Here is a 21,380-nt window from a genome sequence, read left to right on the forward strand (position 1 = left end):
ACTATGGGAATATTATGATATTTGTCATTAACACAACATCTTATATACAGAAATGATAAGTAAGTCTGGCTTTCTATCTCAGGCAGATACAGGGCTGGCTTGCTAAATATCCAAAGCAAATCAATGACAAGGTCTTCATTTCAGCTTTGAGGCACATTTGAAATTGCAAGATAAATCCAGACTATATTTTATAGTTGGGGAAATTTAAAATGCCCCCTAAATTCTTAGTCATGGATATTTAAAGGGATGACATTAAAATTATACCTGGATATGGGAATGAATGCGTTCAACGTCTACATTTTGCATATATGCATTGCAAAAATACAGGTGCCTGAAACTTTCAATTTAAGCTAGCTGGATTCCCAGCATTTGTAGGTCTTCAAATATTTCAAAGGAATTATTCTGGAGCATTGAATTTGCAGTGATATTTCCCCACATTTCTGAATATCATAAACTCTGTCTACCTACATACACACCTATGAAAGCAAAAAGAGTAAAGCTTCTGATTATTAAGGATAGCCTAGATTTGGTAACACAATACACAAATATTCAGGTTTCTCAAGGAACACTGCCTTATCCACGCCCCATTATTTTTAAATTTCAGTCTATTGGAGCAGCTCATAGAAATCATTATTTGGTTGTCCAGACTCTTTAAAGCTTCCCCTGACACAACCACCACTTCACACATCTGAATATGGTGGTGGTGGTGGTGGCTGGAATAATCTAGAATGATTATCTTCTCTTCCTTCATTCGACTGGTTTGGACATCGAGCAGAAGCATGATCTAATATTATAGGGGTAGTCACTAAGAATTACGACTTTTAAGATTCATGAAAAATAAAGCAGTATAACCTGGTTGGGGATGCATACCAGGTTCTGGATTTCAAATTCTAGCCGGCTTCTTCCCAGCTGTGAAATCTTAGTCCTGTGATGCAAACTCTTTGTACCTTTGTTTTCTCATTTGGAAAACTGCCATGAGGGTTTAGCTATATTAATTTAGGTAAAGCGCGTAGAACAGTGCCTAACCATAGGCAGTACTCAGTTAATATGAACCCTTCTTACGACTTATTCTTTCCCTTCTGGTCCAATCGTCTAACTTCCGCCACTGGGCTCAGGGCTAATTTGACTGGCTGCTATAATGTTCTCAAAGTTATGCAGATTGATTTATTCTAGTATGTGAAAGTCAGAATGAATTCTTTCTTCAGTCCTGACGTCCTCTTCAACACCCACAGATATGCATATAGGTTTGAAATCACATGTAAAGGAGATATTTGGTGTTTTCTCGGTTGCTTGAGCCAAAGATGACCAGCAACCACCTTGCACGGGACCAGAAACATGCACTTTTCTCTCCATCACAATTCACACATTGATACCCTCCCTCCTCACTGGATAGCTCCTTGCTTCTTGCTCTTGATACTGTTATTTTGGGGAAAAAACATGCACACATGTGTGTGCACACACGCATACGGGGAACCTGCCACCTCTTCGTTCCACCTACTTGATTTCACCAGGCAGCGCCTACAGATGCACGGAAGCTGCTGTCCAACTTTCTCTATGCCCTTTTCAGGTTTTTCACGTCTTTGAAGGTTTGGGCAAGGATGCACCCCAGCAATATCTGTGCTCCCTGAACAGAATGCCTTACCCCTGATCCCAGAAATTAACTTCCCCTAAATGGACATGCTGAGAACGGAAACACTGGTCCCCTTATGAATTAAGAAAAGAATCTCTTAGTCTAGTGGTGGACTCAGAATTCAACAGAATCAGCTCTTGGTTACTTTTCCCTTTATGTCCAAGAGGTGGAACCTTAACTTATTTATTTTTATTTGCCCAACATTTATATGGTGCTGGCTATGTACCAAACACTCCTCCTATATTAACCCATTTAATTCTAATAAACACCCGTGAGTTTGTTACTACTATCATCTCCCGTTTAACAGATGAAGACACTAAGGCACAGAGAGGTTAAGTAACTTGCCTAGAGTCACACAGCTGGCAAGGAGGGAAGCCAGGATTCGAACCTGGGCTGTCGGAGTGCAGTGTCCACGTTCTCACTCCACTATGCGTCCTCTCAGGGGGTGGGTTTCACCGTATAGTCATAGAAAGTCTTATATCTAAGTTTCTTTTCCCTCATGAGAATGAACACAGCTCCGTCACAGTCATAAGTCCCTAGACGTAATCCAGGCTTGTGGTAAAGTTCATGCAGGAGGAGACTGCAAATACTACCTACCTAAAATCAGAACTCAGCTACCATATTGGGCCTTCCCAAATTTACTAATTTTTTTTTTTAGTCAAGTTGGTTATTGTGCTGTAGTAGCTGTGTAAGCTTCCTATGTCCCTTTGTCATCTCCTAAAATTGATGCTTAGTTCCAGGAAAATAACAGAAGGAAGACAGAAGGGACAAAATGAGGTGTGTGATTTACCATCAAGAGATCACGAAATGAGTGGATCTAGACCAATTGGTCACGCACTTCTCCTTATTAGAAAGCTAGGGCCACATCAAAGAAAGTCTTTCTTTCAATATCCATGTGGCAAATCTACTAAGGTTCTCGGGTGAGTCATGCAGCCTTGTTAACGCATAAGGAGACAACAGGCAGAAGCGACAGGCCAAGCCAAGCAAAAATCTCAGCCATTGTTGCTTCTGGGTTACTCTCTTTCCAAAATTGATGACTACGTTTTCTAGGAGAGTGGATTTCCCAACTGGGTGGTGAGTTGGTGGGTAGCAGGGAAAGGATGAGGAAAGAGACACATTCTTGAAGGCAAAGCAGAGAGAAATGGAATTGCTAAGGGAAACTGATTAATGGAGAAAGAAAGACAATTTAGTTTTTTCTAATTTTCCAAATAATCCTTCTCTTGGCAATTTCAACTCACCGCCACATTATTGGAATAAGTGAGCCAACTCTCTGCTTTGCCAGGGGAAAAAAAAAAATGCAACCCCAAATGGAAATGTATGGCTAAAAAAGCACATCCAGGCATATTGAAATAAAATGGGCGTGAACAGCTCTCCATTTCTTCAATATGCTCTTGAACAGTCTCCATGCTTTTTTGAGGCAAAATCATTGTGCAAGGTCACAAGGAGCAGTGGCTCCACACTTACTCCACAACGTAACTTACATGATTCCCCTTTATTTTTCAAAGGGTTTTAAACACTTTTGGTTTTGCCAAAAAAAAAATCATTCATAACTTCTTGGGATAAGGATTTACTTGGTTCAGATTATTTTATGAAACCTGTTCTTTATTGGCAGGCAAAGCACATTTAGAAAAGACCAAAAGGAGTCATGCAAAGGAAAACTCTTTACCTGCATAGAATTCAGGACTGTAGACTGCACCCACAACTGGATTCAATTTCCAGCCTTAAAACAAATATACAAAAATGTTATTATCATAATCGATGTAACAACCTATTGCAAATTAACTACAAATCAAATGGATTGGTGTTTTTTTAATTTTAAAATTTAGAGGATACATACTTTGGGTATGCATAAAAATTATTTGGAAACTACACATAGGAATATAGACTCATGCTCTCCTTTGTTATTTTACCAATACAAATTAATGATATGGAAATTACTGACCAGCTCTAGGTGAACCTTTTGAAAATGATGTGGTAATTAATTTTTTACCATATCAATATTTTCTAGAGTCCCTATAATAATTTCAACTTTCTGTCTTCTTTCATGTATCACTGCTAGATAATCTATCACATGTCCCTTGGCATTAAGTTCACAAAAATTTGAAAGCTTGCATAAGCAGAATTCTTCACAGCAACATATTTCGATAATTGTCATTCCTAATTATGACGCAGAGACTCTATAGAATTCTGAAGTGCTTCTTAAATCCCAAAGTAAATGACATTTATCCACTAGAGATTAAGTGTGGAATACATTGCAGTGCATTCAGGAACCATAAAAATTCTTAATCAATGCACAATATCTAAGGTAACTTTCAAATAACCTGTATATAAAATTAACAGAATCTTGTAATTTTCCAAATGTTCTGGATGAAGCATTTCCTATATAATGAATCCTGGCTCATGAGAAACTTTTACTCAAGAAAAGAGTATACAAGAATATTTGCAAATTAAGAAGCTACCCACGTTAGAGACTCATCAGCCTTATTTAGCGAACAATCTCTGAAGAATGATCACGTTTTAGGGTTTGGTGATCATTTCCTGCTCCTGCTGGTAAGCCTTTATTGAAACATCCATTACAGGATTCCTAAAAGACAGAGTAAGACGAGTGTGCTGCCTCTGGATGGACTTAAGAACTTTCTAGAACGTTCTAGAATGTCTTGTTTATGAGACTTTTCAGGTCCAACTTGACTATACTAGGCAGATTACAGCCCCCGTGATGACCTTAGGTTAGGGTTTTTCATGGGGTTATCCTTGGATTACTTGGAAAGCTTATTAATGGAAACTCCTGGGCCCCATTTTAGACATACAGAAAAAGATGAAATTCTGAGACCTATTGTCCCAATGGTTTCTGAAACTTCATACTGACACCTTGCCCTCTTATATATTAACCACATCTTGTCTTATAGGAATTTCTATAGTGATATAAAAATAAAAGTTACCCCAGACGTTTCAAAATATATGTTTTATGAATGTGGAAAATGACTTCAATTTGACCAATTGAAATTCCACTGCTTCCTAAAAAAGAAAATACTGAATTCCTGAGGACATGGGAACTAATGTCCATTTTCAAGTCATTTGGAGCCTAAGAGAAAGAAGAGCAAACTAGTTGAAAATAAAGCTTCAGGGTTATCTGGACATCTTTAATGTTCCCTTTCTAGTCCTTCACAGAAATCTAGAGTTTGTGAAAGAAATCTATAAGGACTCATATTAAATTAATAATTAAGTTATTAATTTATTATTCCTCCTCTTCTTCCCTCTGTTCCCCATCTTACACCCTGCTTATGCCCCTACCTTTTACTGGTGGTGGACGCAGCCAGTTTGGTACTACTCAAGTAAGGTTTTATTTATTGTATTCATTTTCATTAGCACCCTTAAATAATTCTTTTTGCTCTCAGGGCTGAGACACACCATTCACTGAATGTGGACCCATTGATTAATTTTGATGTAACTCTTAAAGATCATAAGTAATGCCAATGGTCTTTCATTTTCTCAAAGAAACAGACTCCCAAGAGGTATCTAAGAATGTCTAAATCATTTATCTCTCATCTGTCTTTATCTTTCTTATTTACTTGGGCCAAGAAACATATCTATCTCTCTATCCATCTATAATCCATCTATCTGTCTATGTATCTATCCATCTATCTACCTATCTATCTGATCTATCTATCCATTTATCTTTATCACTTATCATCCATCTATCTATCTTTCATCTATCTATCTCTATCATCTTGCTAGCTAGCCAGCTCGTTATCATCTCTCTCTCTTCCTCTCTATATCCTTTATCATCTATTTATCTGTCAATTGATTGATCAGCTCTTGAAAAAGTTTATCTGATATTATTTAGGTCTCCATAGTCTTCCCAGGGCAGGATACTTAATGCCACTATCTATTATCTATCTATCTCTATCATCTATCTATTTATGTGTCTATCTGTTATCTCTGTCTCTCTCTTTCCCTCTATCATCTATTTTCTATCAATAGACCGATTGATTGATCAGCTCTTGACAAAGTTGACCTGATGTTATGTTGGCCTCCAAAGTCTTCCAGGGCAGGCTACTTAATGCCACTATCTACCTATCTACCAGTTATCTACCAGTTTACTAAGTCTACTTATGGAAAACTTTCATTCAACACAAAAATAATAGAAATCAAGTGATACTCTCCCTGATTAGGAGATCTGTGTCATCTCATGTCTGCAAGTATTCATTGAGAGAGGTAATTGATAAGGTCTCTATAAGAAACCAACTGGGAATCTGTCAGCAGCAAAATGAAACAAGACTGCTCAGGTCATCATGGGAACATTAGGGGAAATTTTCCCCTTCTCCTCATCACTAGTGCTTTCTCCTAAACAAGACGGCTCTACTCCTACTATAGGGAAAACAAAGGCCTTTCTGAACCCAAATTCTCATCTCCTTCCTCTCCTGAAGACTCTTCCTCACCATGTCTTCCTCTTCAGCAAATGGCATCTCCATCCACTTGGTTCCTCCAAACAAAATTCTTCATCAATAATTCCCTGATTCTTCCCTTACCCTCATATCCCATGTACCATCTATTAGAAAATCCTATTGTTTAGACTTTGAAAAGATGTTTCCACTCTCTCTACTTCTCTCCCTCTCCATTGCCACTGTCCCAGGCCAAGACACTTCTGTTTCTTTCCTGAACAAGTCTACAGCAACAATGTCCTAACTCTCACCATCTCCTCTTACTCCTTCTCCCTTCCATCCTCCCTTGCTTCATCCTTTCTATTCATAGTGCCAAATCAATTTTTAAAAACTAAGTCACCTATCTCATTCTGCTACTCAGAATTCAACAGCTTCCTTCTTAACTTAGAAGAACACAAATTCTTTACCTTGGCCTAAAAGCTCACATGAGCTAACCTCTGTCCACTTATTTTGTACCACTGTTCCCTTCTCTTCAAACCACAGTGACACAGGCCTTTTTAATATTTATGAAATCACCCAAGATCATTCTAGATTGTACTCACTGCTGTTCCTTCTACTTGGAGAACTCTCCCCAGTTCTTGACAAAGTCGACCTGATGATATTTAGGTCTCCAATGTCTTACCAGCACAGGCTACTTAACACCACTCACCCTACTCTTTAGAGTTACTCCCTGATTCAACTCTTATTTTTCTTTTCTGCATAGCTGTAAACACTACCTGGGTTTATCTCTTTTTCTTTCTTTCTTTGTTCTTAATTTTTTTATAACCATACTCCTTCATTAAAATTAATGGTAAAGTCAGCAGGACTGCCGTCCGATGTAAATTTCCAGCATCTAAAACTGCATTTGGCAGATAGTTGGAGCTCCATAAATCTTTACTTAGTTTTGTTCTAAAGGAACTGAAGGAATAGAGAGCTTCTTCTAATGGACTCATTCCCCTTTGGCTAGGATTCTTTCTACTTCCACCCTCCAATGACCTGCTTCCTGACATACATCTAATAAAGGACCCTTTAAGAGATGACTGTCTTCAAGGGGAAGACGATGAGAATCCAGCCCTTGAAAATCACCTCCACTCAGACTTAGAGAACTCATGCAGGCTTATGTAAATATATGCAAATCACATGCAAATAGCCCCCTAGTCCCTGTGACTCCTTCTAGTACCTGGAAGAGACCCTTGGGATAAATAACTGCTGGAGACATGAGCCTGCACTGTCTGGAAGACGGACCAAATGATCCCAGTTTTAATTTCTCAGGCAGTCTGTGTATGTCCCCAGGCCTTGCAAATTCAGAGATTTTGATCAAGGACATTAAACTGAACAATGAGGCTTACGACAAAAGGAGAACAGCTGATAAAACCCACCACTCCTAACCTCCCAGGGCCCTCCATACAACAAGGCAATGGAGCAGAGACCAGACACATGGGGGTCTTGCTCCATATCAGACACATGAGCAGTTTAGAGAAACCCCTCTGAGGCTGGGCCTTGAGGGGCTGCATGCAAATCAGAGCTCTCCTCAAATTTAGCTTCTCAAAGGTCATCTGCCAGCCTTCTTTAGAAAAATGCTGGCCAAGATCCCCAGTGTTAACTATGGCTGTATTTGATGTTAAAAGGCAAGTTTAAATGTGCACACAAAAAATCTGCTGTCATCTTCTCTAGGGCTTTGCTGGGTTGGGTAGCAAAGAAGCACATTCAAGAAAGTACCCTTAAAGACACCACAGGGGTTCCCAAAACTGCACACCAATGCTTTCTAAAGGCATGTTCTAAAGATGCCCGAGACCTGATGGCTGAAATGGTGCAGGAGTCAATGCCCAAAATGAAAAGTGCACATTGTGCACAGATGTATTTTGTTTGGTTCACTCAGTAATTTTTTTCTTTTTTTTTTGCAACATGTATTCACTGCCAACATTTAGATTTCATCTAAAACACAGGATTTCTGTTTCTTTTGAAGCATTAGTAGAAATGGCAACTTTAGGTTAAGACTCCTCCATAGACCAATTTGCTGGGGGTGAACAGGGACCACCCTACTTAACTCCCCAGTTAGTCATAGACACCCCTGCTCCCTAACGTACACCTGGCTTGGAGGCCAAATGCCAGCCATCTTTTATTGTTGCCCTGGGCTGTTTTTTCTTCTAATAGAGAAATATTTTGCTTTTCTCAGTATGAAAATGAAAGACACTCTAAAAAGATGGTGAGTTTTTCAGACCCTCTCTCTTTGCTTATTTATTTTTACCTGCCCTGTTGGCATTTGAATATTTGATCCTTAAGCTAGTATGTCCATCAGGCAATTCAACTTACTATCTACAGCCTAAAAAGGAACACAATGACTGCTTATTATTGAGATTAGTATGTAATTAATTTTTTAGGGCACTTTGTACCCCTGGGATTCTGTTGCGTACTTTATCTCCAGTAATGATTACCAATAGCCTATGGAATAGGTCCCATTATATCTACAGTTCCTACTTGAGAAAACTGATGTGTAGAGAGTTTCTAAAACTTGTCTGCAGTTCAACAGCCAGTGTACGGCAGAGCTGATACGAAGTTCACCTCTCCATATAGTCTTGTATCTTTTTGTCCAGTTTTCATCCTTCCTACGATCTCTAAGAGAAGAAAAGATCTATACCCAACACTCATGCTTCTCCAACCTCCAGGGAATCCCTGAGAATCAGGTCCTCAACTTGTTTTACAGAGCAAACATTTCATCTCCAATGAGCACAGTAAAGCCCAACTCCTCTCTGAGGGTTGGCGTCCTCAGGAAAAATCAGCAATACAGAAGAAGCCCAATTCCCTCTTTCTAGAGTGTTCTGAAGGGTAGAGTTCCAGATCCCTATACGTCATTCTACAGTCTTCTCTTACAGCCAAATCCAAATGTCCTGGGAAATGGAATCTGCATCTTCCATGATGTTATTAACTGTGGTCCTCTATTGCAGAGCCTCCTAGCCATGTGTCTCATTGCATTTAGGGGCCAATCTTACTCATTACTAGAAACTTTGCAGCTGCTTAAACTTTGGTTGGAAACACAATTGAAGGAATGCATGAAGGTGATGCTGGCATTGATCGCTACATTTCACCATTGCAGGACGACCTCAAAATTTGATGACTCTAGTAATGTATGATTTTGCTGAAGCGTAAGTTCGATGGTTTGTGAGAGTGAATTAGGTAGCTACTGAACGAATCTCCCTGATCACTTAATTTTCTTTGTTCAATATGACTTCACTGATCCTCTTTTGTTTTCCCGCAGCTTTATTGAGCTATAGTGGACAACTGAAATTTGTATATATTTAAGGTATTCAACCCACTGATTTGATATACCTATACTTTGTAAAATACTTGCCACAATCAAGCTAATTAACGTATCCATCATCTCACATAGATACCACTTTCTTTTTCTGTGGTGATAATATTCCCTTTTAATAGAGTCACTCTTGTTAAGGCTCTGAGAGGGCCCCTATATTTTCAGTTATGTTATATTGCAATTTATGGGAAAATTTATTTGTAGTGATGATATGCATGAATTAAAGATTGGAAAAGCTTCGAGAACTGCTTTTCTTTGAATACCAAAAGTCTCCGTGATGTCTTCTGTAGAAGCCAACTGTCTTTATGTAATTAGGATTTGCATTTTATCTTCCAGTCAGTTCTACTGTGACTGTCCATCTACCCTTGGGTACCATGCTCAGCCCATGAGACAGGATAAGCCTCTGAGTGTCTCTTTTTCCAGGTGCATGGATGAGAGACCCACATGGCTTATTCCTGAAAAGGAAGAAAACATGGCTACCTGGAATGGGATGTGGGGTGTTTATGCCAACATCTGGCAGGAATTTGGGGCTGCATAATTAATAATCTTTTTGTCATGTAACTGATTGTCATTGGAGTATAGTTCTGGAAGATGATGGGGCGGAAGTGATGCGTTCATACAAGATCTTGTTACTCCATAATAAAAGGAAAAGAATTCACCAATTACTTCATGCCATCTAGCCTCAGCTTTTGCATCTTAAAATAAGGATAACTATATTCTCTTTATAGGACTTCACGTGGGCCCATTGCATTTATAAAATACTTAACATAATGCCATACAGTCAGTGTTCCAGAAATGTTGGCTATTAATGAATGGGCTTTGAATTGTGTCCAAAAATCCCACAGGTTCAGTTTTCAGCCTCTGGGTATGACATTGATCAATAACTCTTTCTTTAAAATAAATATGCATACATATGGCTTAAGGAACAATATTTGACTTCCCTTGCTTCATTTTTCTCATGTAAACAGCACACACAAGCACCTATGCATACGCATGAGAACACGCGTGTGCACACACACACACGATGGCTACTTCATAATTAAAGAAAATGCCCAATAGTCTGATTGATGTCATCATGTATTAACTCTGGCAAGTTGCAGAGCTAACATTTTTACTCAGGTAGAAAGATTCTTGGCACATAATTCAGAGGTTTGCTTCATTTCAGCACTGGGCATTCAAAGTCTGTTGTGGAAATTTCCTATACCATTTAAGAAGATGTCTTGGGTTGCTGGAGCTGGGAAAATGGATCGGCAGAATAAATAATTCTTCTGGTCTTTCAACTTAGAGCCTTATTATACTGAGGGTACATCTCTGCTTAACGGTGGCCCTTTTAAAAATAAGAACAAACTGACTTGGCCAAATTGGTAGCCATTGGTGCAAGAAAGAAGAAAAACATAAATAGAACTACCAAATGCCAATACTATCTTTTACAACAGTAAAATAAACCTTGAATTTCAATCAGTGTGGAAAGTCAGAATCAACCTTAATGGAATATTACATAACCACTAAAAAGAATGATTTTGGTCTATATGTACTAACATTGAAAGGACTCAATATTGATTTACAAAAGCCAATTGAAAATGGCATGTACACCACAATACCATTTTTATAAAAAGCACGTACACAGTACTGTGAATACTATAAATATATACTTACTATATTCATATATATGCATAAAAATACAAAATAAAAGTATAGGTAATAATCTGTAATAGTGGCATCTTCTGAGTTGGGAGGAAGGAACCAAGTTGGCAGTGGCGTTATTCAAAATGTATTTTGGCTTTTTCTTTAATGTTTCTTTTCTTTTTAAAATGACTCTGTATTTCCATGTTTCACACATAATTAAAATGTTAAAAATGGAAAATTCCATACATTTTCCTGTAGGATGGTAATAAAATTATATTATTTTTAAAAACCCATGAAACAAAGAAAAAATGTCTTCCGTCTGACAATTCAACTCAACCATTAGCATTTTGGCATTCTGACTACCATAATTTAGTTGAAATCATACTCTACATGTAATTTTTTATTTTAGAATTTTTTATTCCTTATGGGCCCTTCATAGTGTTCATCCTGCTCATTTTAATGGGTATCATACGCCACTAAGCATATATATTCTAACTTACTGCATGACTTTCTAATGTTTGATAGAATGAAGTATGCAATTAGCATATCAGCAGGTTTCCCCCCATATATCTTAAGAGAGATTTATCCTGAGAGGGAATAAAGAATCCAAATGTTTGAACTTTTTTTTTTTTTTTTGAGGAAGATTAGCCCTGAGCTAACTACTGTCAGTCCTCCTGTTTTTGCTGAGGAAGCCTGGCCCTGAGCTAACTTTCATGCCCATCTTCCTCTACTTTATATGTGGGATGCCTAAGACAGCATGGCTTGCCAAGCGGTGCCATGTCTGCACTTGGGATCCAAACAGGCGAACCCCGGGCCACTGACGTGGAACGTGTGAACTTAACCGCTGTGCCACCAGGACAGCCCCCTGAACATTTTTAATGACTCATCATATATGTTGTGAATTCTTATTATGAGGAGTTTTGAGATGGGTTCTAGGTTAGTAAGTGCAGAAGTGCACTGTCCTGAATGGGTCTGCAGTGCACAGCAACATCCTCACGGGGCCCCAAATGTCGCCACCGGGCACAGAGAGGAGCGAATAACGTACTCATGCATTCTGCCGTCACCATGGAACTCATCGCGAGGCACCCTCACAGCCACTTCAAAAGCCTAACAACTCCAGAGAAGACTCAAAGCCAGAACCAAATTCTGCAGTTGCCTATCCAGGAATGATTAGTGATCGATGAGGAGGGGGTGATAAAAAAAATAAACATCCTCCCTTAACTTACTATAATAGCAACAAATTAAATTATCCAACCAATCCCCAAATAATGACGGTATCTCACCCCAAATGGGAGTTATTCCGGAGAGACTGGAAGAAGGGCATGCGCGCCTAACCGGAAAACTAAATTTGCCTTTGTTGTGAAAATTATCGTATTGATTCAGGTGGTTCACCGTAGCAGGTCAGCAACAAGGACACAGGGGCCATGCTGAGGCGCACATGGCTTGTTGAAACAGATCCCCTTGTTAAGGTACTTATAGATTCAGAGTTATCAGCGGTAGAGGCGGTTTCTTGTCAAAGGCCAATCTCTACTTACCGTTTGTATAAGGGTTGACAGTCTTTTTATTTGTCATTACACGTGCTGTGGCATTATTTACCTATGTACATAGAAAACGCAAATGAGCACAAGTTCCAGGGCCAGCTCACACTTCAATTAGTTGCATGCATTATGACTGTGATTACTTATTAAAAAAAACACTAAAATGCATTTTAATTTATAAAAGGCAGTAGGTGCATAACAAAATCATACATTTTATAATTACATTTACTTCATAACCATTTTAACTTACAAATCATTTCAATAAAGCAATGTCATATCATTTAAAAGTTTAATAAGGAGACAGTAAAAGCAAATTAAAAGGAACTGCATAATTGAAGATTTAAATGCATGCGTGTACTCCATGGTAACACAGAAACAAGAAATATTTTTTAAACATAAAATAAAGTTCATATGAAGGAACATGCAGTGGAGTAGAAGAGGGGAGAGACAAGGTACAAGAGCACATAAATGTCAAAAAAAGGGACAAACAAGTTTTAGCCGTGTGCAACACTGTAGGAGGGAAGAACCATCCGGGAAGCAACATCTAGCATTCAACACTTGGAACAAGAGCCTTTTACATCGCAAGAATTAATGAAATCATTCAAGCTTTAAAGTCACAGCTAACAAAAGGATAAAAGAGAGGGTGCATTGTTTAACACAATATGGAGTTAACGATCTGAGTAAGATGTGCACCGGTCATGTCTCAATCCAGTCAGAGCCTCCCAGGCTAGCTTAGAACGTACACTCAATTACAGGCGTACCAATATCCAAAAAAATAGAGCATCAAGAAAACTTAATACAACAAGTCAAAAAAATTCACGTGGTATATATATATGTATATAGATATATCAGCACTAAATACGTGAAACGGCAGATGGACTTCACCACTTACCATTCACCGCCATTGCCAGCATGGGTTTGTATACAGTTACCATGGTTACTGAGAGTTTGGTGAGGGGCCTAAGCGTTATCGTCGAGGGGGGAAAATGAAAGGCAAAATATGCAACATCTTACTCCAAAGACTAAAGCATTTTTAACTGGTATTTTTTTTTTTCAAGTTTTAACAAATATGACCCTGTGGCCACGTTGAGGGAGATCCAGTGGTAGAAAGAGTAGATTCTGAGTATTGGAATTTTAGCATTTTTTCAATGCAGGGGGGCCAGATATGGAACAGGAAATCCTGTTTGGTCGTTCACTTTACTACCAAAAGAATGCAAAGATTCAAACTGGCTTCTTAAAAAAAAAAAAATGAAAGGTTTAATGACAAAGACCTCTCATTTTTTTTTAAACAATCATTCTTTCGAATGCTATTTCTTTGACAATTTGGCTTAATTTGCACACCACTGTGGATCCCTCCTCAACCCTTCAGTGGAAAGAAAAAGAAAAGAAAAGAAGAAACTGCTCTGTATTTTGTTTCGTTTGGCCACACTCTCTCCACTGTTTGGAACCTATCGCACCCATTGACTATAAAACACAGAAAATAAAAAAAAAAAACAACTTTCAGATTAACCTTTCTTTTGTCTCACTTTTGCCATCCACCTTTCAGCAGTCATAAGAGTAACATAATAAAGTAAAATTAAAGAAAAAAAAAGTAAGGCCAGTTTTCCTTTTTATATATAAATATATATATATATATAAACAATGAGAAGGGGGAGGGTCACATACAAGACAGAATGATGCATCTGAAACGACGAATGAGCGTGAAGCAGACATTTATAAAAAAGATGTAAAGGAAAATATTTTGGACATGCACCTCGATTTTACGGCCCTCTACCACGGTGCCGTGTAATTTCTCCCTCGCCCTGTCCGCATCGGCACTATTTTCGAAAGTTACGAAACCAAATCCCTGCATGCAGGAGGGAGAAGGGAAAACAACATGCAGATTATTATTTCAGTCAACGACCACTGTGTAACGTTCTCTTGCTTTAATTTCTATGTCTTGTCCTGGCTTCAGTTCTGTAACATGCAAATTAGAGAAATTATAAGAATACTAAGATGTGCAATAAGTAAGCGACAAATGTGAACAAGATTTTTTTTTTTCTGTCACCCGTTAGCTGTAACCCCTGAAGAATTCAAAGAATGATACCCAAAATACCTTTCTAAATGTCACTACAGAAGAAAATAAATCTAACGGAAAGAAAATGAGATCAAAATAAATTTACAGTGTCTTCACAGAGAAGAAAATGAAATAACGAGGAAAAAAATAAGGGAACCACTTTCTTGACATGCAAATTAAGAATAAAAGAAAATAAAACGTGTGCACGAAATTCAACAATGAATGCCAAAATCTTCTAACATCGCCTAAAGAGTCATGCCGTGTGGTTTTAAGAACATCTCTTTTTCATGCAATTTTAGGGTTATTTGAATTTGTCAATTCTACAGCCTTTACTCCCCAAAAATAAAAATTAGAAGCCTAAAAAAAGGAAAGACCTTTTTTTATAATAAATCTTAACCTCTTTGATCAAATAAACAAAATAATCACATGAAATGAATAGAACTAAACATCAATTGATTAATAATGCAAACAGTTCAAGTAACATTTTTTAATATTAATAACTTCCCCCTCCCCTCAAATAACGTACATGCTTCTGAATCTGTCAACTTTCCAGACTACTTTATCAACCGAAAATGGAAATGTGTATTGTAAAGTTCTAAGACAGAATGCTGGTATTCATTTGTCATATCAACAGGTCGAAAATAAAGACGGTTCGTTAATAGAATGTTATTGTAATAACACTCTGAGCCATTCCTCTTTTATTGATAGATAACAAATAGGCCCTTGTCTTCACCATTGGCATATTTTAATATCTCAGCCACAAAAAACAACCCCACTAAACATTGTCAAAATCCATCTTTTTTCTTCACTGACACTGTTCCTAAGAAGAGTAACAGAAAATATGGCACATTATTTTTAAAACCCTTAAAAATATTTGTACATCTTGTTCAGAAATATACACCAACCTTTTGAAACAATTCCAGTGTAAATTTGCCCACCTCATTCTGGTTTTCACAGTGCAAACTGGGTGAAATAACGCAAGGTATTGGGATCCCTATTTGCACCGGGTGGAAGTTCATAATGGTGGAGGTAAGCTTTACGCTTACTTGGGGCAGTATGATATTCTGCTAAACTAATAACATACACAGTTATTACAAATAACAGGTGGTCATAACCAACTAGTGTTAACCACCAATCCCTCACTAGGGCACTAATGTGATCTCTGAAGCTCAGGCTATTTGAGAGGTGTGCCCAATGATCTGCCTCAAAGAGAATCTTTCGTTAATCTGAGCTCATCCGTAGCAGGCACCAGCTATGGATGCATTCAAGCTAGAGTAGCTGATTATTTGACACGATTCTATAGAGAAAAAAAATAAATGTCTTTACTTTGGGGGTTAGGACAAATTACCTTTCATAATATTTCTCATTGCGAGGATCTGTGGTTAGGATAGGTCTAAATTATTTCATTAATATAAGATTATATGCTCCATGAGAAGGACCCTATTTAGGGGGTAGGCCCATGTTGGATATTCAACTATACTTCCTAGCTGAATGGTTTGGAAATAACAGCTCTTCGATGGGCGAAAGACAGAATTGGAGGAGGATCGCTCTATTTGATGGTTCTGATTCTTGGCCGATGGATCCCAAACTTAGATGTACATTGGGAGGAACTGAGGAGCATATTAAACATTTAGATTCCTGAGTCCTGCCACATATCCACCAGATCAGAATCCCTGAATGGAGCCCAGAAACCTGTTTGCCAAAAAAGTTCTCCGTTATGGCCCAGCAATTGGCTTTCCACGGCCCCTTATATCACTAAGCACCATCAAAAGAAGGTTTTGGTTCACTGTGTGAAGGAGAATATGATATTGCTGATTTCTACAGAGCAACCTATGGAGCGGCGTGGACTTTTTGAGGTGAGTATCTAGCTAAGTTATTTGCATCTCAGGTGTAGGGTACAGCCAAAATCCCATAGTGAGATTCTCTTTTTCACCTCTAAGCCTAGCTCTCTAGCATCCACAGCAGCATGAAACATTTGATAAATAATAAGAGAAACTAGGATGCTAGCTGTATCGGGATAGGTAGTTCTCTCACTAGGCAAAGAAAGAAAGTTCATAGTCTGAGTCTCATCAATGGGGGGCTTGCTGGCATCACTGCTGTCTATAGGCACTAACAATCATTCTTACCATAGCACTGGGAAGAACATAGCCAGGTGACACTCAACATTCAACCCACCAGTCTAACCTCATCTCAAAGAATCAAGTCATCACCAATCTAAACCCAAGGCAAATTACATTGGCCTAAAATCTGTATTATGTACGACAAGGAGAGAAGAAAGTGGAAATAGAAATATATTTTGAATCCCAGGGAAAGTTCACAAACTACAAAGGAAGTACTCCACCCTATTAAGTTCTCACTTTGTTTTGAAGTAAAGATAATATGTTGATTCTTTTTATTAGTATTCTTACTCCCATCATTTTTTGCTAAACTTCTCTCTTTTTTTGAGCCGCTGGATACTTCTCCTTTCAAGCTGCTGAGATGACTAGCTGAGATTTGATGAGTTGAGTTCATCGAGAGCTTGCTCCAGAAACAGTCCCCCAAATACCAAAGGGACTTTCCAACCCATTCCACTGGACAATCTCACCTCTCACCGGGACGAGAAGTGATACGGCCTCCCTGGGTCTGAAGATCACCAGAATTCTCACCAGGGAGCTATGCCATAAACAGAGACCATAACCAGGCCATTTTCAGGTACCCTCTCTATCAAGCACAGGTGCTGGGCAACTTTGAAGGAGGTGCTGAGGCTGTTTGTTTCGACCTCTCTCAGGGTCAGAATTTTGTCTCAAGGAAACTGCAACTTGCAGTTCTTAAAACTATTCTGAATATTTTTATCTCAGCATTAAAAAGGGGACCAGAACATGCACATTCAGGGTTGGCCTGGAGAGCATAGGAACTGAGTGCAATGCTGGTGTGTAACCTCTTAAAGATCAAGAGTGCATGAGGGGCTACACGGAGGGGCTTCAGATGCTCTCTGAATGCTGGATAAGAACTCTGCTTTCCAGGTTTCTTGGAACAGAAGGGTAAAGCTGAGAGAAGGCACAATGTTGCTGGAGAAGGGAATCTGTGATGTGTGCCGCCCTATGACGAGAAGGCAAGATCAATAGACCAGATGATAGCAACCCCAAGACGGACCGTCAAACCAGCATGACTTGCTTATTTTAAAATCATCTTGTGAATCATAAATTCTGACCTTCTTGTATCCCAGTTATTTTTCTCTTTTGGTCTTACGGCATATTTGAAGGTGATATCTTCCTTTTTCGTATTAACGCAAACACATTTTATGTCTTAAATAAAGGCTCTGACGCACTCAGGATGGAGGAGCGCACTGATTTTTCGTCTTCTATGAAAATCCAATCCCTTTAGTTTCTGGTGCAGAGAACTCTTATCTATTTATAAGAGGGGAGCTGTTAGAAGAGTCTGAAGGTTCCTTTTCCTGTGGGCCTAAGAGCTTCCCATCTCACTTCTTCCCAATGGCTTCTGCATACGCAACTCCCTCGCCCTGACAAAACATCTTCCCTCCTGCCCTTCCCTGGGAAATCCTGACTCATCTTCCACTCTCAGCTTAAATGCCCCTTCTTCCCAGAAGCCTTCCTACCTTCTGACAATATTGGTCTCCCTGCTTGGAATCTCAGCAGCTTCTCATTTGCCAGAGAGCATAGCACACTTTACTGCCGTTGTTTCTCTTAATGGTCTGTCACTCTTGCTACTCAGGAAAATCTACGAGGACAGGAAGCACTTCTGTCTCACTCATGAAGGGTTCACCAGTCCTGTACCTGGAATGTACCTGGTACTTATAGATATCTATTGAGTCAAAGATCAGACTGTATATTTCCTAGGTATATTGAAAAGTAGCTATATCTGGCTGTATCCCCCAAATGAAATGTTTCAGAGGTAAACAAAAGGATTTTAAATCTCCTAAAAGGAAAAAATGAATTCTGGGATCTCTCACCCCAAAATGCTATCTAATTCTCACTTTCAAAGTCTGGCATATCTTTTTTTGTTTGGTTTTTTTTTGCAGGGGAAGATTCGCCCTAAGCTAACATCTGTTGCCCATCTTCCTCCTTTTTTCTTCTACTCCCCTCCCCGCAAAGCCCCACTACATAGTTGGGTGAAGTTGCAAGTTCTTCTGGTTCTTCTTTGTGAGCCACTGCCTCAGCATGGCTTCTGACAGACGAGTGGTGTGGTTCCATACCTGGGAACCAACCTGGGCTGCTGAAGCAGAGTGTGCCAAACTTTAACCGCTAGGCCATCAAGGCTGGCTCCTGGCATATCTTTTTAAAATGTGGTTTCCCTGTATACTTGCTATCCATATATACATGAACTATTTATGTTATACATTATTCCCAGGATAATATAGACACTGCTTGCGTATGTACGGGTGTATATGCACACACATGCATGCACACACCAAATACCTAGAGAACACACAGCCTTCCTCACTAAGCACTGAGTGACCTGTCTTGAGTATTGTCCCCAAAGAGAATGGTCAGAAGGTGAACTCCTAGCTCGTAAGGGTTCACCCATTTGCTGGCTGCTTCTCTAGCACCAAATGATGAAAATGTGGTCATAACAACGGTTCAGGTTTCTCAACCATTAAAATGGAAATGTTCCTTCAAATAAAACCCTTTCCCATAAAGGATAATGTCAAATATGAAAAATGTCCCTGTGTGAGCCGCTGCCCCCATTTAGCAGTTCCCAGCTGGACCGTCTTGATGACACTCCAGTCGTACCTAAGCCGTCAGCCCTAACACCTGCCAGACTAGTTCTTTTGGAGGGAGCAACCCACCGAGAGAGGCTATTTTTGATGTTTCCTAATCAAAAAAAAAAAAAGCATCTTTACAAAGTCAGTCTCCGGATGCAGCAAACTTAAATGGGCTTATTCCCGAAGCATCAGAGACAGGCTAATCACAGGAACGAACGAAGAGATCTTAAAAATAGCACTGCCATTGTACTTTCAAAATAGCAAATGATATTCTTCTAATGTCCCAAAACAGCTCTTGAAAGGAATTAAACAGCTTTCTCCAACTGGCAAAAGTTACAAAACAAAGTATAAATTAAATAAATTTAAAAACAAAAAAAAAACGTTAAAAGCAGTAGTGCTACAGACTCGGGATGAGAAGAAAGTTGGCCAACATTCCAGGTCATCTCCTATAGTTTTGCCAAGAGTGCATCAGGCCTGAGTGAAAAACATCAGGCTGGGTACATTTTTCTCTTAATGCCCTTCGCTTTGCAGGCAGAGAAATGGTCCCCGTAATGATTTTCATACAAGAAGCAGAAAGAGAGTTAACTTATTTTCCCTCAGCCTACAGTAGGTCAAACCACTGACATATTACAAGAATGACAGTAAAATATCTGAAATCATAAGAGAATGACAAGGTCCCTGAACGGGCAGAACTGGAGAGTAGAATGGGCTGATTTTCTTTTTTTTAAACTCATCTGGCATATCACAACAACATTTGGGCTGTGAAGAAGAGAATACTGGAATTTTCATCCTTCAATTCAACGAGCATCACTCTCTTCAGTTAATAGGAAATCTACTTAGGAGGGAGAGGCTGCGGATTGCCTAAGAAATAATAAATTCAAATATTTTCCTCATGGTTGTTATACCCAAGAAAGCTGGCACTTGCCACCTTAGATAAAACCACTTCTTTTTAGTAACTGTCCTGAATACTGACACATCCCAAATTGCCTGAGTCAGGAAAGGTGTGGGGCTAAAACCAGTATCTCTCTATATCTAGTAAGCAATCTTTCTCAACCTGCACTTTCACAGTCTGGGCATGCAAGGAGAAGGAAGCTGAAAACTCCTGACAATCTAGGGCATGATGGAAACGGCCGAGTTTATTGAGAGTGTTCACTTTCTGGTTGCTGAGGTCAACGTCTGAGTCCGTTGACAGCATCATTCTCTGTTATCACTGAGTATCTGTTCATATGCTTAATGCACTGTTTTCCCCCAAGGGAGATTCTGATGGTGCTCTTGAGTTTTCTGTAGGTCCAGGTAGAAGGAGTTCACTTCAGTTACCACAAAACACCAGTGTGCAAAGGGGTATTCTGCACTTAAATGCAGTGCTGGCATTTGTTGAAACCATAAAGACGCAGTGTTTATAACTTTTAAAAATAGGCCTGCAAGGATTGTGAAAACACAGATTGCTGGGCCCCCATTTCAGAGTATCTGATTCAACAGGTCTGGGTTGGACCCTTAGAATCTGCATTTCTAATAAGTTCCCAGGTGAAGCTGAAGCTGCTGGTCTGGGGACCACACTTAGATGCCTATTGATACAGAGGATGTTTTGGAAGAGTTTATTTTTTGTGCTTAACGTATTTCCATTTTGAAGGTGCTGGAGCCTCTTCATACAATCCTCGATTTTTACTAACACTGTTAGCTCTAGGAAAATCTACTTTAAAATTGGTTTCCTAGAAAAAATCAATTCAAAGCAACGGCAAGTTGCAAAACGTGGATCGGTAAGCATCTTAATGAATAAAATTATATTCAAGAGGTTGGTGTATATGAAATTTTCTCCCCTACAACCCAGGAAAATAACTGCACTTTATTAATACAGAATAATCACATATTTACCTGCTCATGAGACTATCAACTCACTTTTTAATATAAAGAACATAATTATCACTGAAAAACAAAAATGTAGCAACAACATTATTTTTTTAAGCATGGGTAATTTTCCTCTGGAAACTTGATATATATAGATAGATACAAAACAGCAATTTTAAATTACCCCCTTATACATTCTAAACTGAACCCAATGTATTTCCCACCATTTTGGAAACTGGAGGTGGCCTCTCA

At 39.0% G+C, this 21,380-nt stretch overlaps 1 protein-coding gene across 50 annotated transcripts in view; it reads right to left on the reverse strand.

Moving 5' to 3' along the window:
- The window catches only part of RBFOX1 (RNA binding fox-1 homolog 1), a 1,969,097-nt gene that overhangs the window by 100,542 nt on the left and 1,847,175 nt on the right, over positions 1-21,380 (reverse strand). For 45 of the 50 annotated variants that reach the window (XR_011494338.1, XR_011494337.1, XM_070484960.1 and 42 more), the window contains 3 exons: positions 14,279-14,371; positions 12,523-12,583; positions 3,297-3,350 (listed from right to left, as the gene is read on the reverse strand). Coding sequence is in view for 48 of the 50 variants with exons in the window: in XM_070484960.1 (XP_070341061.1) it covers positions 3,297-3,350; positions 12,523-12,583; positions 14,279-14,371 (208 nt within the window). In the remaining 2 variants the exon portion in view is untranslated. The remainder of the gene's footprint in view (positions 1-3,296; positions 3,351-12,522; positions 12,584-14,278; positions 14,372-21,380) is intronic. The other 5 variants (XM_070484972.1, XM_070484971.1, XM_070484969.1 and 2 more) reach the window with 1 other exon arrangement.

The sequence above is a fragment of the Equus asinus genome, chromosome 14 (assembly GCF_041296235.1).
Source record: "Equus asinus isolate D_3611 breed Donkey chromosome 14, EquAss-T2T_v2, whole genome shotgun sequence".
NCBI lineage: Eukaryota > Metazoa > Chordata > Mammalia > Perissodactyla > Equidae > Equus > Equus asinus.